At 40.3% G+C, this 13,405-nt stretch overlaps 1 protein-coding gene across 4 annotated transcripts in view; it reads right to left on the reverse strand.

Moving 5' to 3' along the window:
• Window positions 1-13,153, reverse strand: part of BICDL1 (BICD family like cargo adaptor 1) — a 94,994-nt gene extending 81,841 nt beyond the window's left edge. For all 4 annotated transcript variants that reach the window (XM_028116541.2, XM_028116539.2, XM_028116540.2 and 1 more), the window contains exons 1-2: window positions 12,709-13,153; window positions 4,722-4,937 (exon numbers count right to left, since the gene is read on the reverse strand). In XM_028116541.2, the coding sequence (XP_027972342.1) occupies window positions 4,722-4,937; window positions 12,709-13,137 (645 nt within the window). In that variant the 5' untranslated portion in view covers window positions 13,138-13,153. The remainder of the gene's footprint in view (window positions 1-4,721; window positions 4,938-12,708) is intronic.
• Window positions 13,154-13,405: the final 252 nt, after the last annotated feature.

The following is a 13,405-nucleotide window of genomic DNA, read 5'->3' on the forward strand; positions in this document are numbered from 1 at the left end:
TCTTTTTTTTTTAAAGAAGGAATCAATCATTTTTCCCATTCTTTGGTCAACAAGTGCTCAAGTCTGACCTTAGTGTTTACAAGGACGTTTGAGCAGTGTTTTATTAGTAAAAACTGTGAAAATGACTTAACTCTTACTGAAGTTTCTACTACTACTGAGATTCATTTTGAAAATATCTTATGTCAACTGCTTCTGTAGGCTGAAAAGGCTAAAGAAGCTTGTTATTACTGACATTATTATTATTATTATGAACAAGACTGTTTCTATACTGTTCAAATCACTATTTTGACTTGCTGCCCTACACACAAACTATAAGAACTTTCCACAGTGCCTAAACTGTGGTTAAGCTGTAGCAGGTTAAATTAGTGAATGATCACTTTAGAACACTTTAACACTGATCAAAATACTCTGTTATCTTTGCTGCTACTGTTGGGGAGAAAATCATCTGGGGGCTCTGGAGGATTCTGCTGTAATGCTAGTGAAAATTACTGTATTAGGTATGTGTCAGAGGGAATCTCAAAAAACCTCCATTTTAAGTTTTACATGAAAATACTCTTCTTAGGTGACAAGCATGGCCCATGTCTCTCCTCTTCTCTTCCTGAAAGCAAGGCCCACTGTATTCTTTCTACTTTTGAGATAGGATGATAAATGTCTAGCATGCCCTATCAAACCCCATTGTAGGGATGCCTGGGCGGCTCAGTCAGTTAAGCATCTGCCTTCGGCTCAGGTCATGATCCCAGGGTCCTGGGATCAAGTTCTGCATTGGGCTCCTTGTTCAGCCGGGAGTCTATTTCTCCCTCTGCCTGCCTCTCCTCCTGCTTGTGCTCTTTTTCTCTCTCTGACAAATAAATAAAATCTAAAAAAACCCCCAAAAAACCAAAACAAAAACCCACTGTCAATGCCATCATGGTGTTACTTTCTAACTCATAAAGTGAACTACACTTTCTCCAAATATGTCAGCCTGAGTTTCACAAAAATGAAACTCACAGAATTTTAGAAGCTAGAAGAGAATTTAGAGGGCATTTTGTCCAAATGAACAAATAAACTCAAATAATGGTATCCCCAGAGTATATGAAGCAGTGTCTAGGGGATACGAGATGCCATAGAATGAACCTGACTCACTCCTAGAAGGATCATTTTTACTCAAATATTTCTGAATAGAGATTTAACTGCAAGACAAAACATTTTCAGGCACTAATATATGCTGGGGACACTTCAGATTCTTCTGCCATCAGGTTAGAATTCCAATGTTTGACTAGATGCAGAAATCCAGTCTATGTGAAGAAGACATGATAATTATAAATCATGGCTACCATTTACTGAGCACTTACAATATGCTAGGCACTGTGGTTAGAGTTTTACATATATTATCTCATTTAGTCCTCCTAACACTATCAGGTAACAGTAATAGTTGTTTGTTTCTATTTTACAAAGGAGGAAACTAAGCTTAAAAAAGGTGAAAAACTTTCCCATGTTCACCCAGCTAGTAAATAGCAGAGCTGGTGTTTGGCGCAGGGCTGTCTGGCTCCAAAACCTTAATTGCCGCCTCAGAAATCTGAAACTGAGGCACAGGAACCATAAGTCTTAAATTAGAAAAGCCTTAAACAAGCCATGTGTCTTTCTGTCCCTCAAGTTTTCCCAGCTACAAAATTGGAAAACCTATCTCTTCCTTCATGATAATGAGGATCCAGAAGCTCATGGGTTATATATGCCCACAGCATCCTATTTTAGAGCTAAAAAGAAGCCTGGTCACATAAAAACATGTACATGAATGTTTATGGTAACCTTATTCCTAATAGCCAAAAAGTGGAAACAACCTAAATGTCCATCAACTAATGAATAAGCAAACTGTGTTATACCCAAGAATGGAATATTCTTCAGCTGTAAAAATAAGGTATTGATATATGCTACAATGCAGATGAACCTTGAAACATCATGCTAAGGGAAAGAAGCCAGTCACAAAGAATCACGTATGTATGATTTCATTTATATGAAATGTCCAGAACAGGCAAATCCATAGAAACAGAAAGCAGATGAGTGGTTACCAGGGGTCAGGGCATGGGGTAGGGGGTTAGGAAGAATGGACAGTGACTACTAATGGGTATAGGATTTCTTTCTTTGGGGGGGTGAAATGTTCTATAATTAAATAGTGGTGATGGTTGCACAACTCTGAATATACTAAAACCCAGTGAATTTTATACCTTTAAAAAGTAAATGTTATGGTATGTGCATTATATCTCAATAGAGCTGTACTTAAAAAAAAACAAACAAAACGTGGATGCCATTGTGGCAAAAGAAATATACTTAAAAATACTTTGAGGGTACTTGGCTGGCTCAGTCTGAAGAGCATGCAGCTCTTGATCTTGGGATCATGAGTTTGAGCCCTGCATTGGGTATAGAGATTACTAAAAAAATAAGCTTAAAAAAATACTTTGGACAAAAGCATCACAGAAATATTGTACTACACTTTAGATATTATACATTTCATGCTTATAAAGGCATGTTATATACATCATAAAAAAACCTGGCCTTCTACTACCTCTGCTGGTTTTCTTATCCAAGGCGAATCTTAATTCACTTCAAAGTACTCAACTCCTCTAGTTCCTGAATACCCAGTTAATAAAATGATAAAATACAATCTAAACTGGCTATTGATGGAAACCCCAGGGGCTTGTCCTGCTTAAAAAGAGAAAGGGAAAAAAAGCCACAAAACTCACCAAGAGCCTACATTCAAGGCCAGAAAGGATAACAAGAATCTAGATCTAGTGGAAATGTTATCCTCCTATATCCTTTTGGGAACAGCTTATCAGGATTTTCTACAGAGAAATTAGGCAAAGGAACCTCAACTATAGAAGTACTATTAGTAAAACAACCCACCAACATTCATACACTGCAGCATAACAAACACATTATCTTACTTTTGTTTCAACACTTGTATAAGGTTTGGATTTGTATCCCCATTTTATAGGTAAAGAAAGTGAGGCACAAACAAGGCCATCCAGTCAACGAGAAACAGAGTCAAGATTCAACATGCATGTAAATTCCAAGTTCTCTGCTCTTTTGCTATGTCATGTTAATATCTGCTTTCTCCCTTCATCTCTCTTGGCCACCTATCTTTCACCAGATCAGAGAGCGGAGTGGAGTCTGTTTCTGCTCACATTATTTTGTAACATGAACTTACCCCCAAGAAATAATTTCCCCTTTAATTGTTCTGGTTTGCTGTATTCCCTGCATGGATGTCCATAAGAAACACTGGCTCAGAATAAGTATTAAGTCAATGCTGTTGAACAAATAAATAAATCTGGCTAGGTGTATCCAGTTAGTTTAATCTTTCATGAATAATGAATAAAGACTCAAAACCTAAAAAATCTTACAAAATCCCTTTCCAGTTATTGCAAAAGGTTTTAGAACAGAGTCAGAAATGTTGCTACTGAACTGGCCTTGAAATGACTTCTTGAAGAACTGTCCAACTCTTCCCTTCCAGCCAATCAAACGGTGATTTAATCCCTCAGATGGGAAGCCTGCAGGCAAGATCTTTAGCTCTACTTATCATCTGTACTCTCATCTTTCACATGAGTTGATATTTCCTGCAATTAGCTATTTTCCAAGTTACCAGGCATCTCTTTTTTCCCTTCCTTCTTCCTTCCCTGTCTCCCTCCCCTCCTTCCCACCTTTATTCTCCCCCCACCTCTTCTCCCTTTCTCTAGTGGGAGCATTTACCTCACACTTCCTAGTGAAGCACAAAGGTACCCATGGGAAGCAACTATGACAAACTAATGAAATAACTTCACATGGTATTACCCGCTGAATTAGTGGAAATGCCAAGAATTTACCATGTGCTGCTCTAGCTAAGCCTTTTCCAAAAACCTAAGCATGACCTATGGGATGAGATCAGACTACGAGTTCTTTTTTCCTCTGACAACTGAAGAATTAATAGTTTTATTTTCAACACATAAGAAGGACTGAGGTACCATAGTAAATCCAGCTCTTAATTTTCAAAAGTAGGTGGATTTAAAGACCAGGGCATTAACAGCATTCCTGCATTTGTTAAAAAGGTATGTTCTGTATTTAAATTAGATTTCTACCTATTCAGCCCTCAAACTCAAACTTACAATGATTTCATAGTCTTAACCTTGGTTAATTAATACTTTCATGACACCACCCTATAAAGGTAACAAGTAAAGAATTTTTACTTAATATGAAATAAAAAGAACAAGTTTTAAACACAGATATGTATATACCTCCTTTCACATTTGAATATGAAGAAATGTACATTCACAAATGTAACATCAATGAAAATCTTTAGCTCTAGTAATTTTCCCTAAGCTTTTCAGTTTAAGGATGGCATCATTTGATATTTGAACTAAATGTATTAACATAATTTTACTCATGACAGACTTTCTCTAGGTAAGGAATCATAGACTTTTAGTGCTTTCTGGAATGTCAGAAATCATTAGGCACAATTCTTTCATTTTATAAACGAAAAAATTTCCAATTTAAGTGTTTTCAAAGTCTAATGACAGGTAAGGATTTTGGCTCCTGACTCCTAGTTCACACAGCTAAAGTTCTCATTAGGTGAAAAATATTCAACTTGTCGATATCAACACCAAAGGCAACAAAAATCAGAACTCCTATTACCATATGTATGACTGACATCACACAGCAGCTCTGGTTTCAACTTTCAGTATTTTTGTACCATAAATTCTTAACTTGTGACTTACTCTGCTGAGTTGATCCAATAACCTCTGGTTCTGTTCTGATAATTCCTGGACAGCCCGTGTTTTTTCTCGATCTGCTTCCCGTAGATGAACCTGCTGCCTCTCCAACTCATCCTGAAGTTGTTTCACATCACTCTCCAGCTCTGACACACGCCCTTCCCATTCCCCTTCTCGGTTCTCAAATCGTCTTCTTAGTTCGTGTTTCTCTTGTTCTAAGTGCTGGGTGAGAAGCAAAGAGAATTTAAAAACTGTTCAAAATACACAGCCTTTTGCTTTTTTCTCTTATCACACTTTCCTAACTTCTTTTTCTCAGCCAGTCAGCACAACAAAACACTCTGCCACATGGGAAAAGTTGCCTATTTCACAGCTACAAAAACATTCCTTTCTTGCAAAGTAGGGAAGGAGTTTGGCTTCACAAAGAAAATGCCATTCCTATTTAAAATGCTTAATATTACTACGTTTATTCATTTTCTTGAGAATGGGATTGTGGACTTAGGAATTCACTTGAAAGTCAGCAAGTCACCCAGTTAACTGGTGAACTATACATTTAAACAACTTAAGACAAGTCCTTAAGGCTTCTTTTGGAATCATCTATTATGCTTGACATAATATTAGGCACTCAGAATCAAAGGTCAATACTAGTAAATGGCAGAGCTGGGATTTGTGTTTAAGTCATCAGACTCTGTTAGTGCTCTAAATCACAATTCAATAAATATTTGTTGTGATATAAAGCATTATATTTTGATAACAAGCAAGTTCAGCTTCAGATCTACTTTAAATCATGGCCTATTAGCCTTGCACATTTATTTCTGATCCATCCATTCATTTTTTTTTAAAAGATTTTATTTATGTATTTGACAGAGAGAGACACAGAGAGAGAGGAAACACAAGCAGGGGGAGTGGGAGAGGGAGAAGCAGACTTCCCACAGAGCAGGGTGCCCAATGCGGGGCTTGATCCCAGGACCCTGGGATCATGACCTGAGCTGAAGGCAGACACTTAACAACTGAGCCACCCAGGCGCCCCCCATCCATTCATTCTTAAATACCTACTATGGGTCAGCCACTGTGCTGGGGACACACTGAAAAGTAAAACAGACATGGTCCTTGCCTTTATGAAGCTTTCATTCTAGTGGGAGAGACTGATAAAAGTAGGGAGTTGTGTGTGACAAATGGTAGGCAGTAAAAATACAGATGGCTTGAGGTAGCAGCTCAATAAAAAGGATTCTTTTGAAGGAAATAAGAGTATCTTTTTGTTTCTGTGAGACAAATACGGATGTCTCTTTACAGAGGCAAGTATGCTCTACTTGAAAAGCACATTATGTACAAGAAAGCAAAGTCTATACCCCAAGGAGTATATTAAAAAGAAGTTAAAGCAATGGTCCTCAATTTGGGGGGCTCTCAGAAAAGCTCTGATATGATTGTTGAAAATACACCCTCCTAGACCCGAATCCCAAAGACTGTGATTAGTTAAGAATGGGATGAACCCTAGACATGCATCTATCTATCTATCTGCCTATCTATATTGGCTCTACAGGAAATTCCGATGCACTGAAGGTTGCTATCAAGCACAGTGATAGTTTCAACAAGCTAAGATGAGCATATGAATCTTCTTCAGGAGTAGTCAGTCATCTTTTCTACTTGGGAAGCTACGTTCTTATTCTATCCAAGTTCTCACTCTTTGAATATTTTTTGGAATGCTTCTTTTGGAAAGCCTTAAGGGCCAGTGTATACTTATACATGAAAATGAAAATCAGTCCTGTTACTTCACATCTAATAAGAGTCTAAAAAAGAGATCACCCCATTTCATCCTGTCATTTTATTCCCCTCTTTTGCTCTGAATGACTTGTTGATGTTTCTTAAAGTTGAATTTATCCCCAAAAGATAAAAATATACCATGACTGAGCAGTCAAAATAATGTGCCGAAAGATGAAACCAGTGAAATGAAAATTCTGATCATATCAGCGAAGGCAATTTTTACTATAATAAATGTATGGCCTCCCAAGTTGACCACTTCTGGGAGATAACTCACTTGGATATAATCACTCTACTATATTTGTTGAAAAAGTCGCATTATAGTTATACTTTATACAGCCTCAATTTGGAGCATGCAGGGAAAGGAAGGACAAGGGAGGGACTTCTACTCATCAGCATGAGAACTTTCTGCTCTATGCTTCCCTCAACATTGCTAAACTCCAAAAATGAAAATGTTTTAGTCACCGTAGAGACTTCAGAAAGATGAAATGCAGAAACAAATGCTAATTGCAATCCTAAAATTGTGATACTTGGTTTTATTCAGTTTTTCCAAAATGAAAAAGATTGAGCAGAAGGCAACAGCAAGAACTCAGTAATCACAGTGTTACTGAGAGGCCAGATAAATTAGGCTTGTGTTCTAAAAGAACAGAGAGACTTAAAAATATTCAGCAAACAGCTGTTAGTTAACAGCCCAACCAAGCAACTAAAACAATCCAATCCACTTGGAGTTGGGGGAGGGTTTGAGACAGGTGGTGCTGATCAGTCTATTCGGTCCTTACAGTTCTTTGATCACGTGACAAATTTCCTAATTCAGGTTCCCCTGAACACTGAAAAAAATCAATCAAGACTTTGCTATTAATGAACATACAGAATTTAACCTTTTGTTTACTCAAAAAAAGGTTTTCTAGAATTGTATTTTCAACTAAGTGAAATTAACCAGTAAACTCTAGGCAGCATATTGGGAAGTATGGAGGTCGGGGTTGTATGTTATTCATTTTATATGTTATATTTATGTTATGTATTATTTTAAAAGTTAATATCTACCCCTGAAACTAATAATAATGTTACATTATATGTTAATTATACCTCAATAAACAAAAGAAGGAAAGTTAACATCAAAACTGTCAAGGTCATCAAAAACAAGAAAAGTCTAAGAAAATGCTACTGCAAAGAGGAGATTAAGATAGGAAAACTAAATGCAATGTGTTCAGGATGGGGTCCTGGAACAGGAAAAAAAAATAAGTAAAGGCTAAGGAAACCTGAATAAACTGAGGAGTTTAGTTAACAATGTATCCATATTGATTTTTTTTTATTATGGCAAGTGTACCATAATATGTTAATAACAGAGGAAACTGTGTGCCTGGCATATGGAGACTTACTGTACCATCTTTCCATGTTTTCTGTAAATCTGAAACCATTCTTAAAAAAATAAGGTTTATTATTGAAAACTCTGAAAAAAATAAGAGTTAGTATCATTAGCTCATCTAAAATTGGTTGTTACAGAAAATGGATTTCTGCAAAGAATCAAAAAAGCAACACCATTCTCCTAAGTCCAGGATATACAATGAAAAAGTACTAATTTTTAAGTGGACCAAGCACTGAACACAAGTAAGGACCTCTGGGTTTGCCTTCCCAAATCTACTAGTGACTCTCATTATGTGGTAATTTTCACTTTACTTGTTCTGCCCTTTAAAAAAACTGTCCTAGAATCCTAAGAATTGGCCTAAGGAAGGGAGAAGAAAATGTAATTGAGGGAAAAGACTACCTTTGCAGTAAGAAAAAATTCACTCTAAGCTAGAATAGGAAAAAAGGGGATCTTGTATGTTAAAAATGTTTTTAAAAACTAAGTATTTAATTTTTGAAGAAAAAAGTATATAAATAAATGCAAGTTAATATCTTAGTTCATATTCTGGGAAAAAAACTAAGGACTTAGCTGGATATAAGATTTAAAAGCAAAAGGGCAGGGGCGACCAGGTGGCTCAGGTGGTTAAGTCTCTGCCTTTGGCTCAGGTCATGATCTCAGGGTCCTGGGATCGAGCCCCCCCATCAGGCTCCCTGCTCAGTGGGGAGCCTGTTTCTCCCTCTTCTCCCAGCTTGTGCACTCTCTCTCTCTCAAATAAATAAAATCTTTTAATAAAAAAAATAATAATAAAAGCAAAAGGGCTCACTGTAGATGCAGATTATTTTTTTAAAGTAGGCTCCACCCCCAGCATGGAACCAAGTCATAGGGCCTGAACCCACCACCCAGAGATGAAGACCTGAGATGAGATCAAGAGTCCAGCGCTCAATAGACTGAGCCACCCAGGTACCTCCAGAAGAAATAAATTTTTTTAAAAGATTTTATTTATTTATTTGAGAGAGAGAATGAGATAGAGGGAACATGGGGGGGGAGGGTCAAGGGAGAAGCAGGCTCCCCGCCGAGCAAGGAGCCCGATGCGGGACTCGATCCCGGGACTCCAGGATCATGACCTGAGCCGAAGGCAGTCGCTTAACCAACTGAGCCACCCAGGCGCCCCTGGAAGAAATAAATTTTTAAAAATAACGTTAGGAGTGGGGCACCTGGATGCTGCAGTCAGTTAAGTGTGGGACCCTCGGTTTTGACTGGGGTCTGATCTCAGGGTCCTGAGATGATGGGAGTCCTGTACAGGGCTCCAGGCTCAGCGGGGAGTCTGCTTGGGATTCTTTCTCCGTCTCCCTTGCCTGTGCCCCCCAACCCCACATTCTCTCTAAAATACATAAGTAAATCTTTAAAAAAATAAGTTTAGGGGTGCCTGGTTGGCTCAGCTGGTGGAGTATGGGACTCCCGGTCTTGGGTTGTGAGTTTGAGACCCAGAGTGCACATAGAGATTACCTAAAAAATAAAATCTTAAGGGGCACCTGGATAGCCAGTCAGTTAAGCTGCTAACTCTTGATTTCGGCTCAATCATCTCAGGGTCCTGGGTTCAAGCCCCAAATTTGGCTCTGTGCTCAGCAGGGAGTCTGCTTCAGAATTCTCTCTCCCTCTGCATCCCCCACCCTGCTCTCTCTCTCTCTCTCTCCCTAAAATAAATAAATCTTTATTTTTTTTAAGATTTTATTTATTTATCTGTCAGAGAGAGAGCACAAGCAAGGGAACAGCAGGCAGAGGGAGAAGCAGGATCCCTGCGGAGCAAGGAGCCTGATGTGAGACTCGATCCCAGGACCTTGGGATCATGACTTGGACTGGAGGCAGATGCTTAACCGACTGAGCCACCCAGGCAACCCAAGAAGTAAATCTTTAAAAAGAAATAAAATAAAATCTTTAAAAAAAATAACTTTAGAACTCTAAGCATATGAAAATGTAATTCAGTGAATGAATAAAATACAATATAGTCAATTTAAGGGTGGAAAAAATGACCAAATCTTCCAGTCTTTCAAATTAAATTAATCTTCAGAGATTACTCTGAGATATACAGGTAAAAAAAATTCTGTTAACCTTTAAACCATTATAGACTTTAAAGAATGTGCCTTTAAATGAGAGTGCAGTATAAAATCAAGACTTTATTTTTTTTAAAGATTTTATTTATTTATTTGAGAGAGACATAATGAGAGATAGAGAGCACGAGAGGGAAGAGGGTCAGAGGGAGAAGCAGACTCCCTGCTGAGCAGGGAGCCCGATGCGGGACTTGATCCCGGGACTCCAGGATCATGACCTGAGCCGAAGGCAGTCGCTTAACCAACTGAGCCACCCAGGCGCCCCAAAACTTTATGTTTTAAATGACAAAACAAAATCGTAGGTTTGGCACATAGAACTGGAAATCTATTCAGTATTAACTAATAAATAGGTAGAAAAAAATCTTGACAATGGCTTGTCGGTCCTGAAGTTAGAAATGTGCCAATTTTGAAGTAGTAAGGGAACAGAGGGGACTAAAACAAGACCACTCTCATTATTTAACAGTCAAGCCAACATTCTCTCAGAGTCCACTCGTATTAATCTTTCAAACCAACCTGTGAGAAAATGTGTTTGACTCCACTGACAGTTTGTGGAAAATTACAAATGCTTTTTGTAAGGGCAGGTCCTCTACTCTTAAATATTTAATTTAATTGAAAATATAGCAGAGTGGTGGTGTTAAACTTAAGACAGTATTTTGTCTAAGCAGACATTCTAAAATCTAGGCTGCTTAAAAAAATATACTGTGAGGAAAATTCATTGCAGGTATCACATGAAATCGTCCTCTATTAGGTTTCAGTCAATTAACAAGAATTTAAAGAATTAACAAGGAACTAATGACAGTATCTTCATGAGATATTTTTAAATGTACTTTTTAAAAAACCCCAAAATTTTTAATGATAATCTTCAAATATACCTTGAAAAAATAGTATAACTAAACCCTCCAATACTGATCTTCAGTAATGATCAGTATTTGGCTTTTAAAAATAAACAGTTTAAAAATGTAAGTATATATAACTTAAAATTTACCATCATAACCATTTTTAAGTGTACAGTTGAGGAGTGTTAAGTACATTCACGCTGTGGTGCAACCACAACCTCCAGAAATTAGAATAAATTTTTAACACTAGAGTTCATATGGTAACCTGTAGAGCAATGAAGATTTTAAAAACTAAAAGCTTTAAATAATTTATTATTGTCTATTTGGTCAATAGCAAAAAGTCAAAGGTAATTTACTCTTTTACAATAGAACCTTTCTTGTTACACAATTTTTAAATCTTTTTCTTTTGTTGAAGAAATGTACAAAGGCTCCACATGGAACCCAGGATGTGTGTAATTGCACACTCAGGATTACTCTGAAATCTATCAGTAATCAAACTGACTGATACGATGTTCCTTTCAAGTTACCTGTCTCTTCAATCAAGTCCCTCACTGAAGGTATTTCAAATCACAAGTATAAATCTCTGCAGCAGTACTTTTACATAGAGTCATGTAACCAAATCCCATTTTTTAAAAAGACACCCTTTTATTTCTAGACCTCTCCTTCAAGTGAAAATTAATTCAATTCATTGGGTTGCTTTTTTGGCAGTCTACCTATAGGTTTCACAAACCACTTTTCAGAGAGGTATCTCAGGGGTTCATCGCCTGGCCGACCTAGTTAACAGGCCAACTGAACTAAAGGGCACTCACTGGTTTCCTTTTTTCCCCCCCTGATTTACTTTTGATATGTCGCTAGACTACAAACACACTTAAATCTTATTACAGAAAAGTTTCTGAATCTACATTCTGTTAAACCAGTAGCAGAGATATGGAAACCGACTAGGGTCAATTTCAGACCTTGTTCAGAACTGTACTATTCTCTTGTAACTAAGAATAAAAAGAACTGGTTGCAACCAAACTGGGTAACAATAGTAAATGCACAGGCAAACAAAAAGAAGCTCCTCTCCACTGCCACAGATGCCCCCCCCCCGCCCCCTTTAAAAAAAAAATCTCCTTAATTTAGAAAGGCTGGCATTCCATACCACTTTCAAGGCCCTTTTCCAGTAAAGGGCAAGAAAACAAACAGGCATAGCTCTGAGAAAGACTTTGGTCCAGAGAATTGGCAGAAATCTTACAGACACTTTAAGAGGTATTTATAACAGTTAAAGTAACATGGTTCTCCTAGGTTGCATGCGGCCATCAAAATGCATGCATGAGGCCCGAACACAGAAGCATACTAAATGCTGAGGTCCAAATTAAATCCACTACCAACAGTCACATGCTGAGCCCAGGCTTGCCTGATTTCTGCAATGGAGCCACATTTCCTAATCCCTGCGTATTTGAAGGCTATATAAAGCTCCTTCGGGGGCACTTGTTTCCCACAACTCTGAGCTGCCGGTAAGTTAAGACAAGGGCATCTGGAGGCCTTCACGCCAAAACTGGAAGGCTTTAGGCTAACACCCTGATTAGAGATTAACTACTCTGAAAACCTGGAGCATATTTTAAATGCTTCCCGACTTTCTCATTTCTCTGTGTGCAGACATCACCTCAGCGCTGTATAAATTAGTCATACTGTAAGCTCTATTTTAGATGCAGTGTACAATACATATATAGAATGGCCCACAGCGGGGCTGGGGCTGTGCATGGACACATTTGCTGCTGAAGTCAGATGGATTCAATGTTGCCCTGGTCTGATAACTGAAAACCCTCCAGCCTACCCCTCCCCTCAGGTGGTTTTCTGTTGAGGCAGCGTGAGCACGGAAGGAGTGGGGTGGTGAGTGGCTCCCGAAGCTGCCCAGGGCCAGGCGGGCTCCCCGTGCTTCCCACCTATCCCACGAGGGACGTCCTCACCTCCAGCTTGTCTGTCAGCTCCTTGTGCATCTGCTCGTACTGCCGGCTCATGTCCTGGTTCCTCTCGAGCAGCGCCTTGCCCAGCCGGGCCGCCAACACCAGATCCTTCTCCTTTTGCCGGATCACCGACAGCAGCTCGGGATCCTGGGCGGGTGGCGGCTGCAGTCCGGACCCCTCGGCCGGAGGCCCCACCTCGGCCTGAGAATGCTCCCCGGGGTCGGACGGCCGTTCCCCGGCCGCCAGCAGCGCCAGCTCCTCCTCTAACGCCAGTTCCAGCTCCCCGGGGCCCCCGGGGAAGGAGACGAGGGCAGTGGCGGCTGGACTCCCGACTGCGTCCGCGACCGCGGCGGGCAGCTCCATGCAGCAGGCGCTGTCCGGCTCGGCGGGTGCTGAAGCGCGGCCGGCCAAGCCCAGGCAGAAGGCGGACATGGCCCGCGCGCGCGGAGCCCGCAGCGGTGCGGCCCGGCCGGCGCGCGCCAGGCTGCAGGGGGGAGGGGCCCCGCCGCGCCGCCCCGCGCCTCGCCCCGCGCCGCGGCACGCGCCCCCCGGGTCCCCGCGAGCCCTGGGCGCGGCGCGCGCCGGCCCGCCCCTCCCCCGCGCCGGCGGCACGCGCCCCCTCCCCCCGCCCCCGGGCTCAGCTGCTCAGCGCGCGCTGGGGAGGCGGAGGGGGTGGCAGAAGGAAAGGCTGAGGAAGGGA

The sequence above is a fragment of the Eumetopias jubatus genome, unplaced genomic scaffold (assembly GCF_037043125.1).
Source record: "Eumetopias jubatus isolate StellerSeaLion01/CBP00866 unplaced genomic scaffold, mEumJub1_p1.0 scaffold_16, whole genome shotgun sequence".
In the NCBI taxonomy this organism is placed as follows: Eukaryota; Metazoa; Chordata; class Mammalia; order Carnivora; family Otariidae; genus Eumetopias; species Eumetopias jubatus.